The following is a 27139-nucleotide window of genomic DNA, read 5'->3' as shown; positions in this document are numbered from 1 at the left end:
TAAAAAATATTCTTCTATAAACATTTAGATGTCAGGTACAAAATAGTGCTCCAGAAAATGAAGTGAGAATAAGTTGTACAAGAAAAGATGATGTATGGAAACGGATACATTAAATATTGTAAATGACTTGTAATGCAGTAAGTTTTCTGAATATTCTGAAGAAAACTGATGTAAAGAATCTCACTAAGTTAGCTTGCAGTTATCTAATGAGTCCAACAGCCCTCAAAAATGTCTTACAAATAGAAGTGTTGAAAACTTAATATCTTAAATTACATGTAATTTATTCCTCGATTTTTAATTCATGCTTTTTTCACATGTATAAACATGGTCACGTAGCATTTAAATTTATACATATGTCCAAACTCATTAGTTTAAAAATTTCTTGATTAAATGAATTATTTTTGAATCTGTAGCTTACATGTCACAAATAATCAACATGCCTGTTGTAGACAAGGTGGTTTGCAGTTCATAAGACATAAGCGGTCCTTGAATTGCACAGGATTTTCACTCTTTCTTGATCTGATCTTGCAAAAATATAGAAGAAAGGGAATTATCTATCTACATCAATTATTCAGCTAAATTGCAGCTTCTGAAAGTGACACTTTTTATTGCACAGGCTAGTGGCCAAAGAGGGAAAAGAAAGTTCTGTGAAAGGTTTCTGAAAATGTGAAATCTGTGAGTTACACCTACACCTGGACAATTATTTTGTCTTCAGAAAACATCTAGTTAAGATCAAGAATAATTACTTTGTGTTTTGTTAATGGCCAAAGATATGGACAAAAGATAAATCTTTTAAAGGGGTAAAGATAGATCAAAATATGATGTGAGGTAGGGTTTAAGCTTTGGGCTTCAAAAAGGGAAAATAGGTTATTCAGCATGCATTTCAGCATTCTGTTATTTCAGAAGATTGACTATAACATAAACAATACTGTTTTAGAAGAAACTTCTTTAAGAGATATTTGTTCATTCTGGTTACAGAAGTAAGCATACAGATTTTTCCTTTAATATTGACTGCTTTTTGGCTAGTTAAAGAAATATGATCTCCCTGCTGTTCATGTTGAATAAAAACAGCTGCACAAATATCTTTGATCCACATGATGAAACAGGATTACCTGAAATGTGGTATCTCATTTGGAAACCATTGATACATTTGCGAAATATCGTTTGCACCAACCCCACAGTGCAGCCAACAACAAGAGTCACTTCCCTGCCTTCTTTGCTGCATGGCATAAATGTACCTATGAGACTTTGAAGCCAGATCAGCAACAAAGCTGTATAACAGCTAAAAACTTTTCATTGGTTTTATGTTCAATATTTATGTATCTTCCTTATAATCAAAGATCAAAAAAATTAGTGAGCATATCCGGTTTTATAAAAAGTTACTCCTGCAAAAAATGAGTAGAAAGTAGTGAACATTACTTTAACTTCCTACACCACTTGTTATTACAGAAAAACACGGTGCAAAATCTGAAGAATCAGTTAAATCAGTTAAGTTAATGTACACTGCTTATAATGTAACACACTTTTTATTATAAAATTGGCTTCTATGGTTTTTATTATAGAGACATTTATTAATTGCTTAACTGAAGGTTCAGCCAAAGCACCGGCATTTATATTCAAATTTTTCTTCCTTAGAATTACAGTATATAAATACTTAAAGTATGTATGTTTTTATTGGTAACTCTCTTATGAATTACCTATACAAATAATGAAATATCCATTGCAGAAATATTGGGCAGTGTGTAGAGAATTATAAGCATCTGAATAATTTGATTCCTGCAGTGTACTCTAAATCTTTTATGAAAAAGCTGATTTCTTTTAAAAATCAGGTCAAGTTCTTTAGGTAGTAATGTTTTATAGTCTGGAAGTGCTGCACTGCTTAGTTTCAATGGAGAAAAGCAAAATGGGAGTTACACAGTATTGTGATGGAAATGCTGACTCTGCCAGTATGAGAATGTCAGAGTATTTCACTTTGACTTTTCTTGCTGGACATACTTAACACCACTAAGGATAAAATTACTTTTTAATTTACAACTTATCTCTCTGCACTTTCTGTAGTGGTCAGAGTTCCCTATTATAATTTCTCCCTAAGGCTATATCTTAAAGTTTCACTTCAGCTGCCATTTTAAATTAACTTTAAGAGTGTGCAGAGAGGAAAACCTCTCTATTCCTCAGTGACTCTCAAAAAACATAAGTTCCAGCAGGATTATGCATTAGAGAGAACCTTGAACTGTTTTTCTTAAGACCCTTGTGCTTACTTAGTCAGTGTACTGTTCAAGTCTGTTTATATTTTGTTCAGGGTCATTAAAATCCCAGACACACGTGCTCCTATGTATTTCCATGCATGGAGGATTGTGAGAGCATAAAGAAAAGAGGAGTGAATAGAAAGGCACATTGTGTGGCTTGCTGCTTGATGTCAGTGTGCATGAGCTGCTGCTTACCTGGCATCTGACTGTCCTTTTTTGTTTGCTGTTCTGGTTTTGCCACAACGTAGCCAGTAGAAAAGCAAAGAGGGTTTGAAGTATGAAAAATGAGTACCTAATCATTGTTCCCCTACTACCAAAATATCTCTTCCTTGTCTGTTGACTTTCCAGTCTAGTGATTGTTTCACTGTCTGCCTTAAATATTTAATTGCTATAATTTTAATATACAGGAGATATAATGTAAGTGTAAACTAAGCATGGTTGAAGAAAAGCAAAACAAAGAGTGGAAATGCACACAAGAAGAGAAATGGTGGAAAGAGAATGAAGAAGAAAGTAGGAAAGAGCAGAAAAATTCAGTGCAATTTGAAATTGGGCAAGATAGAGAATGACTAATAAAATTTATTTCAGTTATATAAAGTGTATGTTACTTTTTTTTTTTTAATTGGTCAACCATTATCTGACATCTTACAGTAGTTTCTGTTCTTTTTCAAGGGGACAGTTCTCTACAAATTTGCATGAACTGTAGCATGGCCTGCAGCAATGCACCCACGGTGCAAGATGGAAGATTTATTCTGGGGACTGATATGTACGCACATCTGCAAACCCTTTTGTTGGTGTCTCTGTCTGGTTTTTTCCTATTTGCACACTTAATGCATACAGAGAACCTGTAACAAAGGGATAGGGGAATGAGTTGATGATTTTACTCTTGGTACCCAGAAGTTATGAAAGAGGTAGCTTTTAAAACAATGGTCTCTGTGTAGAGAATTTTCTTTTTCTCAAAGCATCTGCCATGTGTTTGTTCCTCTGAGTTACTTTCTTTCAGTCTGGGTTTGGTTTGGTGTATTTTAACTGTCCAGCAGTATTCCTGTGTTCTCAAGGCTAGAAAATAATCCTCTTATCCCCAAGAGGATCAGTAGGCTGGAATAGACTGGACATGAGTTAATGCTGCCCTAGTTAGCATAAAACTGGAATTTTCTCGTAAGACTTGCTTTGTGGTTATTTTTCTGTGTCTAGCCATGAGTCCTGGCTTCTTTGGCTCATTTTCCCTTTGATAGTGCTTTGTTGCTTGCTTTAGTGATCCCTTCGCAGTAAGAGGGAATGCTTCGAAGATTTGTCTTTGAATCTTTTTCAGTCCTTAGGAGCAGAAAATTCTCCTCTATGATTACTGTGATTGTAGTGCAGTAAGGCTGACTGTGCAAATATATAAATATATAAAAGATGAAAAAGTGGCATTCAGTCTCTGTTTGGGAAAAAATACTTCCATTATTTTTATTTGATGACCCTTTTTTGAATTCACAAACTCTCTTGATCTGAACTGGCAACTGGAAAGTTATTGCTGAATCAGTATTTGAGTATTTTCTTATTCACCTAATTTTGATGTCATCACCAAAAGAAATTCATGACAAGTAATCCTCCTCTTTTATCAACATGTACACAGAAAAGAAAATACAATTAGAAATGGAAAGAGAGTACAACTAAGCCTCTTCCAGTGTTCATCGTTTGAAATACCTGTGCTCTTGCCGGTTTTAAAGGTGGATTCTTCTTTCCACAGTAAACAGTGGAGTCCCACACCAGGTGTGTTTCCCATGCATCAAACATTGCCTTAATGACAGCTGAGGTAATTTGGTATTGAATTGCTTACTTATGTGCTTTCCTCTGGGGCAGGCAGTGTCTGATGAAGCAGGTCAGGACTCGTTTTCAGTATGACACTGATGTGATACAACAAGTCTTAATCCCAGCTAGTGCTGAGGAATAGCTCCCGCTACTTGAGACTGACCATGTGTATGCACAAATCAAGAGACCATGTAGAACTTGTCCTCCTAAGAAAACAGTTTACTTATTAAATGTTACCTGACAAAAATATATAAATGGATTTTTTTTGTTTAGATTCTCATGCTTAAGACAATTTCGTAAGCACTTTATGAACATAGAATTTAGGAAACAATAGAAAGCCATACAGCTTGCATGAAACTAAAATGGGATCTGTCTGAGAAAATAATTAGGCTTGGAGGAGAGGTTTCCCTTTGCAGGATGTTTCTGGAAAGGAAAGAAAAATAGAACAAATGGTTATGTAGGGCCTCATATTACAGGCTCTTGTCTGTGATTGTCTAGAAATTGAATTAACTTCTCTCTTGTGCATATTGTTTAAAATGCAGCTTAGGAAAGGCTACACAGAGGTTAGGACTCTGAAGGTCTAATAATCAGAAATAGTAGCAGAGGTCCTCACACTGGTAGAAGGGACGACTTGTGACAAGAGGAAAGGAGGGGAAGAGGGGGAAGAGAAATGTTAATTTTGGCAGTAGAGCTGACAGAATAGATTTGTCTCCAAGGCAAATAGTTGTAAAAGTAGGCCAAAGGGGTCTGCTGAGTAAACAAATGGAAGTTTGTTAGTTCTTTCCAAAAATGATACTTTCTCTGTGCACTATCTAGGTAACAGAAGGCAGAAAAAAAACTCGTTAGCATTTTAATTACTGAAGACAATTGCATATAGCTTTAATGCCACTACAAACTGAGGATTTTGCCTTCAGGAATAAAACATCTATTGTTCATTAACACAGAGAGCTTGCCCACAATTATGTTATTAAGGGGAATTGTGTTATGTGTAAACCTGGTAGTTTTTTTGACTCTGCATTCTGTAATAACCATGACATTTCAAGTTTTACAATGCAATATTTTCAGAAGGATGCTTTAAACCATTTTTTATTTATGTTAATTACATGAAGTTTGTAATTAAGAAGAACAATAAAAGTGAGGAAGTTCAATTTTAAAGACTCCTCACTGATTGTTATTTTATAGTATCTGTCATCCTGTAGTGTTGCATGCTTTTCCTAAATAGGTAGGAATTCCTTGGGGTTATTTTTGTTTCTGGGGATAATGGGAAGTCATCTTATAGAGGGGAAAAAAATTTAAATCTGAAGTATTACTGGGCTGTAACTGCAAAAATTCTCTCATCAAAACATACAAATTAAAGGAAAAATACCAAATTTTTGCAGCAAATTTTAAATATTTAAAAATATTTTTAACAATTTGGTCATCTTTTACTTTGAATTGACTATCCATAAATTTCTGAGGTTATATTTGTTAATTAAAAAAAAACATATTAGAGTAGAAAACAAAAGTTGGGGGGAAAGATCCCTTTTGAAGCTTGTTGTCAATAATTCCTCATTTTATTCTTGTTAGAACAAGATTTGAATATTGGGGTGGGAGAGGAAGAAGAGGGAAAGGAGGGAAGGGAGAGGACAGAAAAACACAGGTTAGGATTATGGAGTGAGAAGAAGGGAAGAAAGAGTGGTAAAGATCAGAGTCAGTTTGCAGGACTGGAATGGGAATAACAGCCCTGGCAAGACTTGGCAAAATTTGTTTTCAGGATATAGGGACAATCTGAGAACAGAAGACTGCTTGCTCCTGAGTGATTTTCTTTTAATAACTCTCCAATCTGTCTCTGCTCCCTGCAAGAATGCACAGCAGACACTAAAAACCAAGAATTACTGATTTCTTATACTTGCTGGGCTGCCAGAGATAGAGCTAAATCAGGGCATAGCCCAGGGTAATAGGACTACATGATACGAGGGCATCAAACAGAAAAGAGGTGGGAACAGGTACATTCATGGCAGCAGTATGGGCTGAGAACACAGAGTAGCTTACACTGGCAAATGCTTGATTGACCTGATGTAAACAAAATTATGCTTTGCTTTTACATACTTATAAGTCACCCTAGATAAGTGTCTGTTTTGTCTGTACCTAAATCCATCCCTTTTGTTGGGACATACCTTTTTGGTAGTGGAAGATGTATTATTTACATGCACAAAAATCCAGCCCTGGGAAACCAGTTTATGTTTTTGATCTAAAGAAGAGAACGTATTTAAAGAGTACCAATATGGAACCTGTGCCATGGAATCATGTTAGGTTGACCGGGCACGATGGACAAAAATCCCAGAATCCCAGAATGGGTCAGGACAGAAGGGACCACTGTGGGTCATCTGTCCCATTCGCCCTGCTCAAGCAGAGCACAGGACTGCATCCAGACAGTTCTTGAGTATCTCCAGTGTGGGAGACCCCACACCCTCTGTCTGCAATCCCTTCTGATGCTCAGTCACCCGCACAGTAAAGTTCTTCCTAATATTCTGGTGAGACTTTCTGTGAATCAGTTGCCTGTTGTCTCTTGTCCTGTTGACACCACTGAGCAGAACCTGGATCTGTCCTTTTGTTACCCTCCCTTCAGCTACTTCTATACATTCATGATGTTCCGTCTCAGTTGTCTCTTCTCAAGGCTGAACAGGCCCATCTCCTACTCTTATATAAGAGACGCTCCAGTCTCTTAATTATCTTTGTTGCCCTCTCAAGAGGAGCTCCAGAAGCTTCATGTCTCTCTTGTCCTGAGGAGCCTAGAACTGGACACAGCACTCCAGGCGAGGCCTCACCAGGGCTGAGTAGAGGTGCAAGATCAACTCCCTTGACCTGCTGAAATGTTCTTCCTAATACACCCCAGGACACCATTGGCCTCTTGGCCACAAGGACCCTGCTGACTCTTGGACAGCTGGGTGTCCACCAGCCTCCAGTCCATACTGGCACATGATTATTCCTCCACAGGTGTGGGATCCTGCATCTGCCTTTGCTGAATTTCAGCTGGTTCCTCTCTGCCCATCTCTCCAACCTGCCAAGGTCCCTCTGAAGAACTGCGCAGGTCTCTGGGATATTGGCCACCTCTCCCAGTTTTGTGTCATCAGTGAACTTGCTGAGGCACCTTCTCATCCAGCCAAGCCATTGATGAATAATACTAGGCCAAATATCGACCCCTGGGGGACACCACCAGTGACAGGCTTCCAGCTAGACCCTGCGCTACTGATTGCAAATTCAGATATTTTGTGTGCAGAATCAGCTGAGTTTAGGTAGATGGGAGTGATAAATTATATCAAAATGGATTAGAATGTGGTCAAAACAAGCCAATACACAAGTTGCGCAGGAAAAACTCATTTACCAAAACAGGACAGGAGATAGTTTTAAAATGTACGTGTGTTGGGTACAATTTTCTATGTATTCAGAAATGTCTCCCTACCTTTTTAACAAAGTTTATTCTAGCAAGTCATTTCTTTGTGAAATACTTTCTTTGTTAAACACTTCAAAGTACCATGTGCTGATTTCAGTAGCAATTTAGATTTTTGCAGCAGACTATAATATCTTCTTGTGTGCGATGAGCCTGAACCAATCTGTTATATTCTTTTTGTCTTTGTCTTTCTGCATGTGTGTGGGCTGCAGATGGTTCTGTGAAGGAAAAGAACTCCAGAATTCCCCTGACATTCAGATCCATTCTGAAAGTGGAGGACTTCATTCACTAATTATAGTAGAAGCCTTTGAAGACGACACTGGGCGCTATACTTGTCTGGCCTCAAATTCTTTTGGTTCAGATAGCACATCAGCTGAAATTTTCATTGAAGGTAAGAGATAAAATAATAAAATACTTGATGCATATAAGAAAAGATAATTAAGCTGAAGTTTATTTTTGGTTCTTTATATTAACATTACATTCAGTATGGTGGTATTTTTATGGTATTCCTCTGCTTTTCTTTAACACAACACATTTTTAACATCATATCATATTAATTCAGATATTTCAAGGAATGTATCAGGAATCACTGAGTAGATTGCTATTTATTTTGGGCAGAAAAGAGACAAAGAATGAAATAGGAGGAACCAACAAAAACTTTGGCATATCATTATAAGCAGTACTTCTGTAAATCACTAAAGTTTTGACTAGTGATAGTAATAATGATTTTCCTGGTAGCAGTAATCCCCATCTCAGTTTTGACATATCTGCCTCCCTGTGCAAATATATGTGGCTGCCCAAAATGAGTCATCTTTAGTGTCATCTTTAGTTCTGTGTAAATGTACTATAATTCATTATCTTTGGCATACTGATTTTAAGTCAGATTAAAGTCAGTCATATTGGTTTTGTCCACAAACAGCTGCTAGTTATTGTCAAAATGTCTCCTGACTGCAAAATTAGTAATAACTCAAGTATTATTTTCACTGAGAAAAGTTAATGATGACCATGAGTAAAATTATTAAGTTATTTTTAGTAGAGAACTCTATATTTCAGGCAAGATTATCTTAACTGAATACCAATTTTTATATTAATTCATACATCTCCCAAAAAATTGGGTACTACATATTCTTTTACCAGTTTTGTAGCTCATTAAAGTTAATATAAATGGTCACTTGAAAGCATAAAATAAATAAACATAAGAAATAGTCGTAAGAAATCTGAATAATGACACACCAAATTATTAAATAGATTTTTATTAACAAAAAAAACCTTTTTGCTCTTAATTAGATAAATCATGACACAGCCTTTATAGGATTTATTTCATTATGCTCTTTATTCTCAGAACTTTTTAATATGCCATTGGAATATAATAGCAAAATTCCCAAGACTTTTCTGAATCTTACAGATTCTAGTAGGAGTTTTCTTTACAGTAGTAATCATGATTTCAGAAATACTCAGGTGTAGTACAAGTACATACGGCTGTGTGACGTTATAGGGACAGGAGCAACAGTAAAAGATGAATAAAAGAATTCATTCTCTCACATCTCCCAGTCTTGCTATATGGAAGTCCTATCTTGCAGTTTTATAACTTGTTACTTTGAAAGAGAAAGACTTGTACAAGTCATTAGGCTCATCCCCTGCCATTTTTAAGGGAAACAGGTTGTCACACAAGCAGTGCTTTGTACACTAATAGACTTGATGACACTGATGCGTCATACTTTCTTTTGTGCAGCAGGCCCAGCCATGCAAGACCTGGTTGTTCCACGTTCTTAAATCATTTCATGTAGACTCTTCATTGCTTCTCTCTTCTCATCTGTTCTATACTACTTATTGCTTTGATTTTTTTTTACAGCATAAACTTTGTAAATCAATAGGGTACTTGGGTGTTTTAGTCCCTGCATTGTTTCATTGGAATCTGTCTATGCTATGCTGTGCGTATTGATTATGAAATGCTTATGGTTTGCATTAAACATACAGCTATCCATATATATGCACAAATTCCTTGAGGAATAATATGTACTGCATAAATGCCTATAATAAATGTGTGAACTATCTGTTGTTAGGAAAAAATAGGACAAAGGGAATAAATGCTTTCATATTTTTTTCTTTAAGTAAGCTTGGGGTATTGCCAAACACATACATTATATCAAGACTTCCACTGGCAAGAAATAGCAGTGAATAAATGTTATGTGTAGGTTAATGTAAATAGTCTGAAATGTGGACATCATGGGCAGCAAGTTTAGTCTGAAAGTGTCTTGGTACGCTGAGTTGCTCTTACTTTAGTTTGAAGATTTGTTATCTGTATAAGCCATATGTTTGCTTAAGCTTCAAACTTAAAATTTAAGTAAATAAAATTATACATTTCCCATAGAGCAATAGTACTCAGCATTTTTTTTCTGTCTTGGCCATATTTGTCTCAATATGAAGGGAGACAGCTAGGAGCCCTGGGAAAGCAGTGTGCAATTAAATTGGCATGGTTAGGATTTCTGTAACTGTCTAAAGTACATAGTTACAATCTTTATCAGATAAAAAAACCTGCCATAGTTTGTTACAGAGGGTTCTCAATTCTGGAAGTGAAATGCAAAAGTATCATAGTTTTTCCTTTGGAATTTAAACATTAAATAAATCAATAAAATATATGAGATTATTGAAAAAACTTTCTTTTCCAGGTGCCAGTTCTACAGATTCAGAGACTGAAAGTTTAATTTTCCAGTTAAAATCTGGAGCTATGCCACAGTAAGTTACCAATATTGTGTAAATGTTCTTAATAAGGGATACTGGAAAATGTTTGGTTTTACAATGGGAACAAGCATCTGGGGTACACCTGTGTATGCCTTGTCTTTTTTGTTTCTCTCATGTGATATAAATGTGTAGTAAAATAACTGTAAATTGTTTTAATTTGCTTGTTCTGTCAGAGAAGGCTGTCCTCACTCTGACAACATATTTGTTGATACCAACTTTTCATATTCAAAAGTAAGCTCAAGTTAACCAGATCTTCATGTGTAGCCACCCAATCCAGTGCCTCCAAAGAAATACGTAGAGGACTACAATTAAAGAAAAAAAAACCAAACATTTTAATTTCATCTTAAATCTGTACTTTTTATTGTGTGAGGAAGTGCAAATTAGCCAAAGGTTGTGTTCTACACAAGATTCATTCATCCATCTTGATCTTCAACAGCCATGTTGATCTTTTCAGTTGATAATGACATATTTAAATATGTAGAAAGTACAAGGAGGCTTACATATTAAAAACTAACACATTCTCATTTCAGATCCTATAAAACACTTCCTGGGTTTTTATTTTTCAGGGCCCAAAAGAAAACCACTTCTGTTTCTTTGACAATAGGATCTTCTACACCAAAATCAGGAGTGACCACAGCTGTAATTCAACCTATCTCCATGCCCAGTCAGCAGGTATTTTTAGACAATTTTTAAATTAGTAAAAGTATTTCAGATTTTCTTCCAAGATTTGCAACATCTGAAAAACTCTGTCATTTTGAGGAATCATATTGTTAAACTATATATTTGCATTACTATATTAAGAATTATGGTTTTTAAAAATAAAGTATTTATCCACTGAATGGGACATAAAAGTAAATATACATATGGATTCTTGCACAACATGTATCAACACAGCATTTAAGCAGTAGACAGATCTAGTGATGATGAAAATTACAGAGTTTATCACTTAATAGTGACTTGTTCAAGTCCTAAAACAATGTACTAAAAACAAATGCCTGCAATATTTTTTAGCAAAAGTTTTAAATTTTGTTATTAAATTTAATATTGCTGTCATTTCTTTCAGCCCATTAGAGAAAAAGAAATTTTACTTTCTAGATGTTAAATATAGAAAATCGTGTTCATTCATTTGTACTAAGTCTTTAATGCCACTGTGGCTAACTTTACATGTTTACATGTAAATCGTAAAATGCAAACAATATTAAAATCTCTGTCATCCTGTACATGGTAAATTCTTTTCCCTTCCTTGAGCTAACCTTGGTAAGCTTTTAGGCGCCTGGATTTATTTATCACTGCATCAGTGAAGGGCCGTAGGAGCAGGAGAAGCAAAAATGCTTCAGTGCAAAAGATTTACTTGAATCTATTAGCAGGAGTCAAATCCTCAAAATACTTCCAGGCAAAGACAATTGGATACAATTTCTTATTGGAAGTATAGAAGCCCTCAAAGCTTGCATTCTGATTTCAGAATATAACAGATGTGAAATAGTGATGTCTTCCAAGAGGTATGGTAGAAAGAACAATAAGACTGCACACATGAGAGTTTGCATTTTTGCATATATGCAGGGGCCGTATCATTGAAACTAGTATTCTTTCCATTTCACAGCATTCTTGCATTGCTTTGCAGGCTCAAAGCCCTACTTCATACCTGCACCATCTGGATGGACCCAAGCCTATCTATTCTGCACCTATTTTTACAAAGGTATATTTTATCCATTGTGATTTTTATATCATACTCTTATAGTCCAAAAGAAAACATCAGAATTATGTATCCTAATGCAGGGAGGCTTGATCAAGCTTGAACTTTTCAGTATCAATGACTTCCTAAGAAAATACTTTTCCACTGCAACAATGAAGTTCTTATGCATTCTACTAGTGGATTAAAATGAATATTCTCTATGAGTTTTCTTATGCCTGTGACTGCTCTCCATTGATAAACCTTTGTAAAATATAGCAAGGTAATTACTAATTACTAATAATAGTCTTGACAAAGCTTCATTCACAATAATTTATCTACCGATAAGAACAAATAACACAGGCTTTTTAACTCTGATTAGAAAAATAATTGTAAGTTAAAAATCACAGAACCACTTAGTTTGGAAAAGACCTTTAAGATCATCAAGCCCAACCATTAACCCAGCACAACTAAGCCCACTGCTAAACCATGTTGATAAGTGCCACATCTATGTGGATTTTAAATACCTCCATGGATGGTGACTTCCCTGGGTAGCCAGTACTTGGCAACCCTTTCTCTGAACAATTTTTCCAATATCGAATCTAAACCTCCTTGTCACACCCTCAGGCCATTTCCTCTTGTCCAATTGTGTGTTACTTTTGAGGAGGCCCCAACCCCCACTTCATTCCAAATTCCTAGAGAGCAATTGCATCCCCCCAAGCCTCTGTTTCTCACAACTAAACAACCCCAGTCTCTCAGCTGCTTCTCATGGGATTTGGGCTCTAAACCTTTTACTAGCTTTGTTGCTCTTCCTTGGACATGCTCCAGCACCACAATGTTTTTCCTGAGGGGGCTAAATCTCAGCATGGGATTGGAGGTGCAGCCTCACCAGTGCTTAGTACAAGAGCCAATCCTTTCTTCTGCTGATCATACTTCTTAGAAGAGAACTTTCTATTCAGAAAATTCTATTCAGTATTTCTCAGGTAATTACTTAACTCAATATTTATCTTCATGGTCATCCCAAATCAAACTTAAGATCTGGGAATTAGGTAGCAGCAAAAAAAGGATGGTATGCTTCCCTATCTATAAAATACAGCTTCAGTTGAAAATATTATTTCAATTTGCCTCAAACAATGGTTTCTGTAGTAGTAATTATTATTTAATCACTACTTGCTGAAGCCAAAATCAAGTATTTCTGGTTATTACTTCAGGAAAACATTTGATTAAAAATTAATATGGACGGCAAATAGTTTTGCCTGGAGATAAGAGTAAGAGTAAGCCCTGCTCCCTACAGCTGTCTAGCTTGGCTCCAGCGTATTCCTTTCTCATGTCTAGAAAGGTCTGATTCTGTCCCTCATAATTCTGCACCCATACTGCAGGTGTCACAAGAGGGTGAATAGTGGAGGCGCAGATTAGAGAATGTGGTTACTGCAAGGTTGGGAGGCAGGCAATTTCCAGGTAAGAGTGGGAAACAGAAGTCCATCCCCCATCCAGAGACTACCAAAGCAATCAGAACTGCTGTTTTTCGTAGTGCTCATATCTCTCGTCCCTGAAATTCTTACTAACTTGCTTAAGACAGCTGGGACATACTAAACCAAAAAAACTAATTAAAGAAGAAACAAACCAGATATGAACAACAAAATATAAACTTAATCTGGCATCCTGAAATAAATTTCTCCCCATGCAAAGTTCAGGGAACAGCTCAAAGATTTTCAGGTTTCCGTGTAACAAAATTCTTACATATTTGATTAGCTAGAGATCTGTGATTATAAACTAGAATAACTCTGAATTCAGACTTAACTTCAAGTGCTTTGCTGCAGTAAGGTCTAAAATGTTGTCAATAAATTGCAAAGGAAATGAGACAGCCGCTGCAGAGTAAAAAGGACTCCTTGATTTATAATCTTAAAATAGATAACAAAGATAAAAATAGTGGCTATCACCTGCCAGTTCTGTTACTTAAAATATTGTGTTTCCCTCTGGTTGCAGCTCCTCATTAAAGATCTAGACTCTTCTGAAATTTTTCACATGTGTACAAGGATTTATTACAACCAGAGTACTGTCCCAGAAGCTATCCATACACTAGTTGATATATCCTAATCATATTGGTGTCATCTAATTTGTCTTGGTTTGTTACATATGGCTCAGATGAAAAGCAGCTCCACCTTCTAGAGCTGGACCCAAAAGCAGCTCAGCTACTCTCTCAGGATTAAGTCAATCAATGTGTAGTTAGTTCCAGAATTTTCATTTCAGTTTGTGGAAGAACAAAAATTGAAAGCTCAAACTGCAGTGATCTGCTTGTGTTAATTTGAGGAATTAAATACTTCTGCACTTTTCCAATCTCTGGTCTTTTTAAGAATGTATTTGTAGATAACCTATCCAATAATTTTTAACTATATAGACATATTAAATTCAATCAGAATGAAAGAAAATACCTATTGCAAAAATGTAATGACACAATCAAGTTGAATTACGAAGGGAAGAAAATACTATTTTTAAGAATGTAAAGTGCTTCTGGTTTATTTTAATTGTGATGTTTACATTTCAGGAGCTACAAAATGCCACAGCATCTGAAGGACAAGTCGTAGTATTGGAATGCAGGGTCAGAGGACCCCCTCCCATTCATGTTAAGTGGTTTCGACAGGGCATTGAAATTCAAGATTCTCCAGACTTCAGAATTCTCCAAAAAAGTAAGGCAATGTCATAGTTTAACTTCAGCCACCATTGAGGACCACACAGATCCTCATTCACTCTCCCCCAGTGTGCTGGCGAAGTGAATTGGAAAGTAAGAATGAGAGAACTCATGGGTTGAGATACAGTTTAATAGGGAAAGCAAAAGTCTCAGAAGCAAAGCAAAACAAGGAATCTTTTCACTCCTTCCCATGGGCAGGCAAGTGTTTAGCCATTCCGAGGAAGGAAAGGTTCCATTACCAGCAAGTTGCTTGGGAAGAATGTTGACTAACTGAATGTTGCCCTTCTCTCCTTCTTCACCTAGATCTATATGCTGAGCATGATGTCATATGGTTTGAAATATCACTTTGATCACTGCAGCTTGTTTGTCCTGGCTGTGTTCCCTCCCAGTTCTTTGTGCATCCCTAGCCTCCTCACTATCAGCAAGATACAAGTAGCAGAAGAGGCCTTTATAAAAAAGTCTCTGTATTACCAAGAGTAAAAATGTCTCTGTATTACTGTTTTAAGCACAGATCTTAAACATGGCCCAATACCAACTACTGTGAAGAAAATTAACTCTACCCCACTTAAACCCAGGACATTTTCCACTCCCTTATTCCATACCGTTTATGTCACACTCAGGTCCCATATTAGCCAAGAGATGCTCATGAACCACCACTTCTCATCCTTTGGTCTAGTACACAGATAGCATTCTCTTAGTCTATGCATCATCCCTGTAAAATTTCACAAAGCCTACTTTGAGTTCAGTTAGTCCATGTCTTTGGGCTCCATCTCTTATGATGATACCCAGGACAGGAGAGGTGGTGTGTTGCATGGACTTACTGAGCACCAAAGCCAGCCCAGGCCAGGTTATCACTGCCCTTGCACTGCTTCCTGTGAGGGCTTCTCCTCAATTGTTTCACATTGTTCCTGGTAATTCCTATAACATGCAACTCCAATCACAGGTTACAACAGTTTAAAGGTATTGCCATTACGATCTTCACCCATGGTCCCACTGGACCCTAGCATTGGATTTAACATTACAATTAACTCCTCTCCTTGTTTCTAGCCTGGCTAGGAACAAGAGGTTCTGGCTGTCTTCACCTCAGTCAATTCCAGATGTACTGGACACCACTCCAAGTGAAAGCCCACTTGGCCTGCACTCTGCTGCCAAAGGGACTGAGGAAAAACACATTGGTGATGTGATGCCACGCAATTGTGGCATCCCACTTGGCTGCCTTTGACTCCAGTTCATCTTTAAGTTCTAGCACATCTGGCACAGCTGCCCTCAGCCAAAATCAGCTCAGGCAATAATCTGAAGTGGCTGTTTCTAATACAGGATGGGAAAAGACCATTAAATTAGTCTGTCAGGATTCAGTTTTGGACAGAGTCCTTTCCTCTTCCCATTTCAGTGCTAATGGCTAGAAGTAATAACTGAACTGCTGCTACTGACAAACAATTTAAATATTGTTGATTTTTTAATGGCTGTACAGGTTCTTTATTTATTTACAGTATTTCAGTATAATATGTTCATTCAGTTCACTGATATTTATTAATGTAATCTCTAACAATTTTTTCTTGTTTGTTTTCCTTCCTTGTGATGTGATATGCAGAGCCACGATCTGCAACTGAACCTGGTAAGACTCATATGAAAAAATAATCTCTTGATTCACTAGCTCTTTGAGTTTGTACTGAAGCCATAAATAGAAAAGTGTTTCTGCTGAACAGTGGTAAACTGAAACCCCCTTAAAGACAATGCTGCTTTATCGCACCTCCCATACTGTACTCTGTCCTTTACATCAATTCCTTTATTAGTTAAACAGTAAATTCCATTTAGACCAGCAAGGGGAGTAAATGGTTTGCTTGCTACTGAGGGAAAAGGGATAAGTCCCACAAAATTCCACTACCCAAATGCTGCTCATAAGAATTACATAACACCCAACCACTAAGTGCTAGTTTTACCAATCCAGTTTGGCAGATGTGATGTGTCTTAAACACAAGTAAAACCTGATCCTAAAAGAAAAAAAATGCACTGACTCAATTTTTCTAGCCTATTCACAAGATAAAAGTCCTAGATTCGAACAAGTAAAAAGTGTTCTTCTAGCTGCAGGTTTTCTCTATCTGTTTCATTTTCTCATTATACATCATTATACACTGGAGGGAAGTTCTTGAATAGCAAGTGGATGTTGAAAGTCTGAGAATGTTTTTTATTGTTTCTACCTCAAACATATAGAAGAGAAGACAGCAATACAGTCTGAACTTTGCTTTAAGAGGGTGGCCATTTGTGCTTGAATATTGTTGAATATGGAGAGATTTTTAATTATGACTGAAAAAAACAGAAAAAATTTCTATCTTTGATCTGAGTATTTACAAAGAGTGTCTCTGAAGGATGCTAGCAGTGAGGGGATGCTTTAACTCTGAGGGGTTGAAATGACAGGCAGGACAGACCTAGCAGCTGAGAGATACTTGTAAAGTAGCACTGTGACTATGAGGATACAGGCTAGGAAAAGTGCAGCTTTCCTTTAATTTTCATGCAAATGAGAACAAGGAAAGAGGTAAAATTCTTTTCTTTGTCAGCTATTTACTAATTTTCTTGCTACTTCACAAAATTGTTATACACCTATTTTGCCTCATGTCCGTTATACATATACAGATTGCACACACACACACAGGTCTACATGCTCTATCCTAACAGTTAATACTGTTGTTCATGGTGTGCAACATCATCAGCTCTAGTATTAGCTGATGCGCTGAATACATGTGACTGAATAATTTAATTTGCAGAGGCTGGAAATGTGAGCCATATGAAGGAAAGAAGAGTACTGGAAAACCAAATCAACCTCTAATGAGGAATTAAAACATGTCAAGTGCTAGCAGTGAGCTATTAGTATTTTATAGTCATAACACAAACTTTAGGGTTTAAATATTGTAAGTTAGGGTACAAAACAGTTTGAAGAGAGTTTCAATATATATCCAAAGGCTTGATATATCCATATCAAGCCTTGGGATATGAAAATAAATATAGGATAATAGGTTTAAAAGGTTTAATTCTGTATCTTTCTTAGAACATTTTCCTGTAATACATATTACAGAATAAGTCTCCTAGTTTAGCTGTTTTCTTGATATCTTAAAAAGAAAATACAATCTGATCAATAGGTTGACTTTTTTCCCCTTCTCAGAGGAACATTTCTCCTGTCAAAGTACCAAAATCTTTTCTAGATTTAATCTACCAACATTATCAGAATCATATCTGGTTCATTCTTACTGGGAGCTTCTTTCCTAAAAAATCAGCTAATACACTTCAACTGTGTTCAATTTGTCCTTTAAAATGATAGATAGTATCTGAAAGGAGTGAAATTTTACACAAAAGTTTCTACAAAGTATAAATTTACCAGCCTATCTTAGAGTTTTTAATATCCAATTTAAGACTCTTCTGACAAAACTCATAGTCATGAATGTTTGTTTAGTTTTGGTAATTTTTTTTTTACCCTTTCACCCTCTTTAATAAACCTAATGTGTATAATGCTAGATGAACTAAATATTTTAGAGTAGGAATGCAGCATCATCTAGTAGAAAGGAGAAGCATTTTTTTCCTAGAAAAAAAGGTTTCCTTTGTGTGAATAGTTCAGTGCTAGAAGATTTTTTTTTCACAAAATAATATTCATATTGTTAGTTGCAAGGTTTGTGTAGCCTCTCTGACTGTTATTGCTATGAAAGAAGTAAGGATGTTGGTATTAGTTCATGAAACTATCAACTTGCTTTCATAACTGCTGCCTGAATAGGAAATAGGAAACAGAAGGTGAGATTCTGAGTCCAAAGAGATCGTCACTTTGCCAGCCCTCTTACATGCCTGCACTATTATGTTGAAAGTGCTGAACATTCTCCTTCCAACTTCTGGGGAGCTTGCAGACCCTGAGAGAAGATACCTGAAGTGTTCTAAAGGGTACTAGGGAATGAATTCTTATATGAAAGGTGCATTTCTTGAGTCTTCTCAAGTACAGAAAAGTTATTTAATGTTGCGGTATCTCATACCATTCTCAAGGGAGTTGGCAAGACAAAAATAGGAAGACATCTCAGAACAGTTTTGGTATCTGTATTGTTGCAGTTTTATAGACATACCAGTAGTAAATGCCTGACTGTAGTCTGGCTGGTTTGCTGTTGGATTATTTCTTTTTTCATGTTTGTAATTATGTTGCAATATGCATTCATGAGCACCTTCCCATGCTTTTGTTCTGTGAAAGAATTTCAGTTTGGTGTTTTGTGTTTTCCCTGGAATCACTGAGCTAAGTACTGTACAATCCCTTAAGATTTGTGCACTTATCTTTTCCTACTAAACCCTATTAAATAATGTAGTATCTTAAAAGTGCAGTGTCTTACACACTACAAAAATTAATGGCAGTACATTTACTGGCTTATTTGTGTAGGAATTGGCACTGTGCGTGCAAAGGGAATGTAAATAAAGTTTGGGCAAAATGTAAATATTTCCTTTTGGCATAAATAATGAGCAATGTTTTGTATATTAGTAGTACCACTAGTAATAAGTAACACTGGGTTTTAGGATGTCATGGAAAATCTTAAAATTTGTACAACAGGAAGCTGGATAGGGGTATCAGAAATGTAATAGATGCAGCACTGGTTTGTGATGTAATTCAAACTCTTATAAGCCAGACTAAACAATGCCTTCAGAGGAAATTTTTCATGAGCAAACACATAACTGCTATTCAATGCAGATGGTTAATACATGTGCAAGATTGACATGGAAACATGCATATGGTAGATAAGTATTCAGAATTTTGAAAGATGGACATGTTTTCTAAAAAAATTTTCCAAGTGTAAAACATCCATGGAATTTTACATAAATTGTAACAAGTTGTAGTGTGACTTTAATTGCTGGTTGTCAACCAAAATCCAACCATTAATAAACACTACAGCACTCAATAACATTGGTTGTCCTTTGATTGGTCAGTACTAATGATTTAAAGGAAAAATATTCAATGAATTCACACAGGTAAGAAATTAGGAAGAAAAGGGGGTTTTTTGGCTACTTTTTTTTGTTACACTCTATCTACTCTAATGTGTTTTGCACTCCTTTTTCTGTCTAGACAGAAATCAGTTTGCATTGCAAATCCCTCCAGACTGCTTTGTGAATTAATAGCTAGTCAGATTACTCAAAGCCAACATCACAGTTTGTCAAATTACCTGTTCTGTACTTCTTTCTTGGACATTTTGACTTTATACTGATTGAATCCTTCAAAAACAGGCTGCCTCAGAATGAAAAATCCCATGGAATCACTTGCCAGCTGTTGATATTTTGACCATTACTCAGCTGTCTGGAGACAGCCACAAACTGTATTGAATTACATTAGAACAATTGTCTAACAGCATGTAAGAAGAAAACTGTATGAAGTAATTTTGCTTAAATTGCCAGGGAATTGCCACATATACATGCTTTTTTTTCCTAAGCACAATACTGTGTGTGTTCACAAAACACATCTCTTGGACTGTGCTTTCTTGTTTCCTGTTTTACTGCTGTGCTCCGGAGTCTCCACTCTAAGTATCTCCTTTAGAAATTCCCTCCTATTTCTACATAACATTTGAAACTGAAAATACATGGCAAACATTACAGAAATCCATACTGCTTCCCTGCACCAAGAAAATCACCTTTCTGGTAGGTGATGAAATTCAAAACATAGAAGCTTTGGTAGGTTAGCATGCATGCCAGATCCTTGCACTCTTTAATTCTCTTGAAAACAAGAGAATTACAACTAAGGATCTGTCGTCTTCTTTCGCTGCTGAGAGGCAAACAAGGGCTTGGAGAGCAATCTTCTATGAGCCATATTTCAAGAAGTCAGATGAAGAGAAAAACTGAAAATAGACTAAAATTCCCCTTCATTTAAGGTGGTCTGATCAATTTGCATGTTATTGCTTGTGAATTAAATTTTCAATTGTACTCTGTGCTCCCAAGTTACCTACAGAGTTCTGTCCCTGTCAGTGACCTCATCTTAAGTCTGACTGCTACAACTATCCTTGCTTGTTGATGCTTCCAAATTCAAAGTAAACAACTGATCTGTTTTGTACTATGTCATTTTTTAAATACCCACCACTGTCATTCCTCTCCGGCTGTAAACACTTAAATCTTTTTTGGAGTGCATTAATATTCATGGTTATACCTAACTTAACTTCAAAGTGGCTTAGGCATCTACAGTATCATAATTGCCTTAGGGTAAGCTTTAGCATAAACTTTTCCTTGACAGCGATAAATGGATTAATTTCTCCTCAAACCTGAACAATGTTTGGGGGGCTAAAGTTTTTGTTGCCATAGCATTGTTCCCATTTATTGTACCCAATCTGGCTAGATAGCAGACGTCTTGGTTATCGATTAGATATTGTGAAACCCAGGCTCTCTGCCCTAAAACTGCATTTTATTGCTCACAGTCACATTTGCTGTTGTTCAGTTTTCTTATCAGTGTTTTGTAGGTGCTGTTTGAGATATCTTCAAACATAGTCTGTTTTGTGCATCTTCTAAAAACTTTACTCTTCATTCCTTGAGTGATATAAAGCATATTAAATAAGCCAGAACAGCTGCCTGACTGGATAAAGGTATATGGGATGGCGATCATCAGAAACAGCCAAATTGAATACATTTTTGTTATGTTATTGAAAGCTACAGGTCTGCTATACTACTGTTTATTAGGCTACTCTGTATATTCTTCCCTATTTTCTCTCTTCACTATTCTCTTTCTATAAAAGATGCACAGATACCTGTATGAAAAGTAACTTGATGGGTCTATTGCTTTGAGTATAACTGGAGTTAAACACCTGTGGAACATGAGGGAGAACAAGACACAAGTTGGTAGGGTTCTGTTTTGTTGGATTTTTACCAGGAAACCACAACTGTGACTTCCCACTGCCCTTGCGTATCAGAAAACTTACGGCTTTGAACCTGCAGCTCTGGAAATTGATCTGTTCATTGCATGGGAATGAACAGCTACCAGCAAGGGACTGTACTTATTTCCCCAGCTGTGTGTGCATTACAGTGGAGGAAGTTAATGGTCACATTCAGAGATGAAGTTGCAGATATAAGAACTGCTCTGCCTTTAATGTAATACAGAGAAACATTCTGAAGTAAAACACATTGCCAGTAATAAAATTTGTTAAAATGCAACAGTTTTCTCTCTTACTAAAGTTTATTCTTCCTAATGGACTCATGAGCCATAAAGGGAAAGAATTGCTTTGTAAAATGTAATCATTCTTTCTAAATAACTGACAAAACAGTCAAGTACTTGCGTGCCTAAGCATTTTACATGTTTCAGTGAACAAAATGCTTTTGTATTCATTTAGTCAAGTGTTAAATGTGTTTTAAGGCCCTGAGAACAGCATTTCAGAGCTGCTTTCTGGAACACATTTCTGTGATGAAGTTATTTGTCAGCTGATGAACGCCAGGAAGAAGAACAGACATTATTTCCCTCAAATCTTCTGATTCTGCTTAGCACAGTACCAGAAAGTAAAATAATTACATAAGTCAGGATGTAAAGGTAGAAAAATACTCAGAACACTGAGTATATCCAGAGTGTATTATGGAAATCTTGAAAGAACCTTTCTTTTGCCAAATTAGTATTTCATTTCTATGTGTTCCACAGTAGTAAGCCTTTTAGCAAGGGGTGAGTGATTCTTGGCTTGGAGGACGAAAATCGATAAAGAAGATAGCAATGTGTTGTTCACATGTGTTTCTTGCCCATGCTGCCATTTGATTTGTTGTTAGGATTTTTATATTTTCAGTTTAGCCAGTTTTCTTATGATTGATCACAAATATGTTGCAGCTTGTTTGTCTGGTTGAAAAGACTAAATTTTAATGTCTGATTATTTTCATCATTAATTTACTTAGAAAATTTTTACAAAGATTGCTGCAATCTACCATATATAATTTTAAAACATACCTCGTCAGTAAGCAAAGCACATCATTGTAGAATTCATTAGAATTCTTTTGTCACTGAAGAGTGAAGATCTTCTCATGTGATCATTTTGCACACTTAAAAAGCTGGAAGAATGTTATGCATTAATTACCTCCACTCTTTGAAAAATAGGACTTCTGCTGGGTGCTGTGTTTTATTGCCTTTGACCTCATTCAGAGAGCAGTTCTCAGCCTGGTGGAATGATCTTCTTTTGCAGTCCTGAAAGACCCAGCTTTCAACATTCTGCTGTTAAATGAACAGGAAACTAGAATGCTGCCTGTATAAGATTACATCCCCAGGGTCACTTCAGTCCAGGAGTACGCACGTGTGGTTAACAATACAGCTTCAACTGCTTATGACACACCAAGGCTCTAAAAAAAGCTGATCTCAGTAGTTCAAAACTAGCTTGTGTTATCCATTACTTTCCTGATAAGACCTTTCATGAGTCATTAATCTTCATCTGTGTTAGATAAGATCCAACGTGCTACAGTGTTACCAGACATGACTCTTGCAGCTACGCAGAATGACTAGTTTGCAATGCCAAAAAAAAAGGCATGTTCTGCTGTCTGAAAACCAACTCTGAGCCAAATGTTTAGTCAGTCATTCATTTTTAGCCCATTTCCAGTACAGGAAGCTTTTGGATACATTGTCATTTATAATTGGAAAAAAATTCAAAACTTTTTGTTAGCTGTCTAAATGAGACAGTGGTCTGTCATTCCACAGGGAAAAAAAACAAACAACCACTATCTGAAAATGTTTTCCTATTTGAACTATAAGAAGTGAAGTTGACCTTACTGAGAGTCTTCTACAGAATAATTTTCATATGGAAGTTATTAGATTCTAAAGTACTTTTCCTCATTTTACAATATGCTTTTATTAGTTAATTTTATGATAATATATGGGAATGTAAGTGTCCACATTGCAAAATGCATTTTTCTATTTTTTTAATTAAACTTAACATTATAAAACTTCTCCACTTTGGTTTTGAGACTAAAAACACAGCATAAACAATAGAAACTCTGAATTAATTAAAGAGACCTGCAATGTAGCATTGTCCAGGTATAAAATTTTATCTGTATGTTGTGTAAATAGTAGGATTATTTAAATTATCTGTACTGTGACATCTTTAAAAAAACAGTACCATTACAAGTAGAGATAAAGTGACTTCTTAGAAGAAACTGGAAAAATATGCCTAAACAGTTAAGTGTGCCGATTATAAATGGATAAAATTGATGAACAAATTTAAAATGGCTACAGAATATATCTATCACAGTATTCTGAAGAGGTTTTGGGGGTACTGTTTTTTATTCTATTTTTAATGTATCTATTCTCACTGCTGTGCAGACAGAGACAGAAATTATTTTCCCAAACTCTGCATAATGGGAATATTTATGCATCTGGAGTTTTTAATTCTGGTAAGTGTAGTGGTTAGAAGAGCTAATTGGAAGTGGTGATAAAATGTTTTCTAGTTTTACTGGAAATGGGATTTGATCTGAATGTTGCATTAAATACAGAAAAAATCAGAGAAAGAAATAAAGAATTGTGTGACATTTGTACTGATGGTGTTATATACAGACACAAAAAGAGCTTGCAAAGATAATTATTTCTGGAAACCATTACATTCATTTATATTAATCAGTACTATCCTGCATTAAGAAAACATTGAAAACTGCACAGACTTGTAACTGCAAAATTACTGTTCAAGCTGGTTTTGAAAACTTAGCTTGATGAATTTACTTCTTTCAGATGCAAAATGATTTTCCTTAAAGCCATTTTTGTTGGAAGTTCTTCTGCAGTTCTCTCAGTATTTCTTTGTAAAAGTCTACTTTCTGGCATCCTTTTAACATACAGTGTAAAAAAACACTACATGGTCCTTTAAATAGTTTATGCAGCACTTTATTTTTCTGTTTGTTTCCAGAAGAGATATGTACACTTGTAATAGCAGAAACTTTTCCTGAAGATTCAGGAATTTTCACCTGCACAGCAACAAATGAACATGGTTCAGTAACAAGCAGTGCACAACTAACTGTCTGCTCAGGTATGTGACAAAGAGAAAGAGGAGCTTTTAGTCATAAATCTTACATAATTAATTTATCTGTGAAGTTGCCAATCTGCTTTCTTTCTGGAAAATGGCTGTTGTAAGACATGGGGTTTGTCAACCTCAGTGCATTCATATAAAGCAAACCTAGTGTTTCTTATGTTCATTTCCTGGTTTAATATTTTTATTAATGTGAAATATATTTTTAAAGTTCTGCCACAAGCCTGGCATATCTTAAGCATTAGGGTTCAAGACTAGATGGCAGCAGAGGCAAAATTAAAGAGATGAAACTATGCTACTAGAGGTGGCCTTTTGTAAAATAAAACACTGTCACATGATATGTTTAGTTTTGTGATATGTTTCCATATATATTGTTGTGGGATGCACTAACCCAGCTGCCATTGCAAACTTGCCTTGTATACATGCATTCTTCAGCATTTTTAAATTATTTGTTCCTCAGTAATTCTGAAACTCCAGGAAGTCCTGTTTTAGCTGTTGCTGTCCATAGTTGTCAATCTCAGTTAGTGCCTTGATTCCTGAAATAGATTTAGAGAGGTCCCTAAGGTTTCTAGTTGTGCCTTTTGCATGAGGCACACTCAGAAAATAAATAGCCACCCATGAATCTAATTCAGCATAAATTATCAATAGGAAGACTAGAAAAACACTTTATAAAACCAAAGATATTTCACCTTTAAAAAACTGAAAATACATTTTGTATTTACCATGTACTTTGTCTATGACTTGTTGAAGAGACATTCTTTTTGATTTCTTTTAGCCAACTTGGAATGCTCTAGTGATGACTTCCATCATTTCTCACCAGTTGAAATTCCTCCAGTTGAAATTAGCTCTCTTGAGCTTCCTCCTAAGAAACTTACAGATACCCACCAAGCAAACAACACTGAGTTGAGACCTGGTGTGATAGACCTTCAACAACAGCTCAATTCGTCTGAGGAAAAATCAAATGGCATTCATCCTCTTCATGGAGTAAATGGAATGATTAACAGCAAGCCAAATGGTGATAAACCCATTCCACCTCCAGCTGTCTTGCTTTCACCCACAAAGGAGCCACCACCTGTGCTTGCCAAACCAAAGCTGTGAGTATTTTTGAGTGTTTTTGTTTCCTATAAACTTGATATTTGTTGACAGCAAATTTTTGCCCGAAGCAATTTAGCATTAGACAAGCGGACAGTCACAGTGCCTGTCCCTTGAACAGTCTTTCTGCTGTTGTGATTTATGTGCCAAAGAGCTGAATAGAGGAGACACTTTTTTCCTTTACATAGTGCTACATCAAAGGGAAGTACATTCTATATCTCAATGCCTTTAGAGAGGTTTAAGATAAAGTCACAAACAGAGAAATTCTGTAGTGGCTGTTGCTCCGTGCCTTTTTTTCCCCTATTCACCATGCCTAAAGATCATAGTGACCTGAGATTTTTGGATGCTATTTCTGTTTCTGCGCTGCTTAGGTCTTTTTTTTTTCTGCATGCGCTTGAGTTTGTGTAGTCAGTGGATATTGAAGTGTGTAATGTTTTTATTATTTCTTATGTTTATGTATAACACATATCTCGTTCTGCTTTCAGCCAGATTACAATAGCTCTCTTATAGCTATAAATCTGAGAAGGCAAAGCTCTAGGAAAGAACAGAAAAATGAGTGGTAAAAAAGTTACAGTAACATTTTTACCTTTTGTTAATGGTGATACCTTATGCATAAGCAATATTCTGCTCCCTGTTAACTTATAGTTTGATTTTAACATTGCACAGACTCCTCTTTGCCATCTCCCTGAAGGATATTTGGAATGTGATGAACTAAAACTTTATTTCATTTGCATCAATAGTTGGAAGGAATTTTAAATTATAAAAAAGTATTTAAGAAGAAGCATGAAACATGGTCTTCAGTCTTAAACTAGGCCATTTGCTTTATTCCATGTTTTCACAGGAAACTTACAAAATATAAAAATGTTGCTATTTTAGCACTCATGTTGAATTTAAATGCACAAAAACACATTTGAGACAGTGAGCTAACAGTATTCCCTTTCTACTCACCACTTTTTCTTTCTGTTGCTCTTTGTCATTCTAAGCAATCTCTGGCAACTGTAGAAGGGAAGGAGGAGTGGAAGAACTAGAAAAACAGAGTAGTGAAATAACAGTGTATAGGGTGGTGGTTGTGCATATGGGAGAGAGGTGGTCCTCTACCCAGCATACATATCTGTTGCAAGACCCACTCGTGAAGAAAGGAGATAGTGGCTCCAGCAGAGCAATTAAAAATAAATTTCACCCCAGAGCTTTCTTTCCCAGAAGCAAGGTTGCCTGGGATAAGGGAAAGAATGTAGTGTAAACATTTTATAATATTCCACTGCTATGTGTGCAAAATTTGGTTTGTTTTTAAACATAGAGTCAACATAAAATACAGTAACGTGAGAGGGATGCTATTGCAAAAGTCCCTTCAGTTGCTGATGTTCAAATTGATGACCTTGGAATCCCTAGAGTAATTACACTTGATTCCTCTATTTTGCAATTAACAACACTTGATGCACAAGAGCCTGATCTTGATTGCAATCAAGAGCAATGGAAGTCTGTGCTGCTGTCAGAAATTGAGATCTTGCCTTC

At 36.1% G+C, this 27139-nt stretch overlaps 1 protein-coding gene across 7 annotated transcripts in view; it reads left to right on the top strand.

Moving 5' to 3' along the window:
* The window catches only part of PALLD (palladin, cytoskeletal associated protein), a 183930-nt gene that overhangs the window by 50598 nt on the left and 106193 nt on the right, over positions 1-27139 (top strand). For 4 of the 7 annotated variants that reach the window (XM_031057345.1, XM_031057249.1, XM_031057151.1 and 1 more), the window contains 8 exons: positions 7680-7858; positions 10137-10203; positions 10776-10881; positions 11810-11905; positions 14424-14565; positions 16159-16182; positions 24416-24535; positions 25311-25629. In XM_031057345.1, coding sequence (XP_030913205.1) covers positions 7680-7858; positions 10137-10203; positions 10776-10881; positions 11810-11905; positions 14424-14565; positions 16159-16182; positions 24416-24535; positions 25311-25629 — 1053 coding nt within the window. The remainder of the gene's footprint in view (positions 1-7679; positions 7859-10136; positions 10204-10775; positions 10882-11809; positions 11906-14423; positions 14566-16158; positions 16183-24415; positions 24536-25310; positions 25630-27139) is intronic. The other 3 variants (XM_031057202.1, XM_031057296.1, XM_031057444.1) reach the window with 1 other exon arrangement.

The sequence above is a fragment of the Geospiza fortis genome, unplaced genomic scaffold, assembly GCF_000277835.1.
Source record: "Geospiza fortis unplaced genomic scaffold, GeoFor_1.0 scaffold40, whole genome shotgun sequence".
NCBI classification, from domain to species: Eukaryota; Metazoa; Chordata; class Aves; order Passeriformes; family Thraupidae; genus Geospiza; species Geospiza fortis.
The sequence above is the reverse complement of the archived record's forward strand: the minus strand, read 5'-3'. Positions and strand labels throughout refer to the sequence as shown.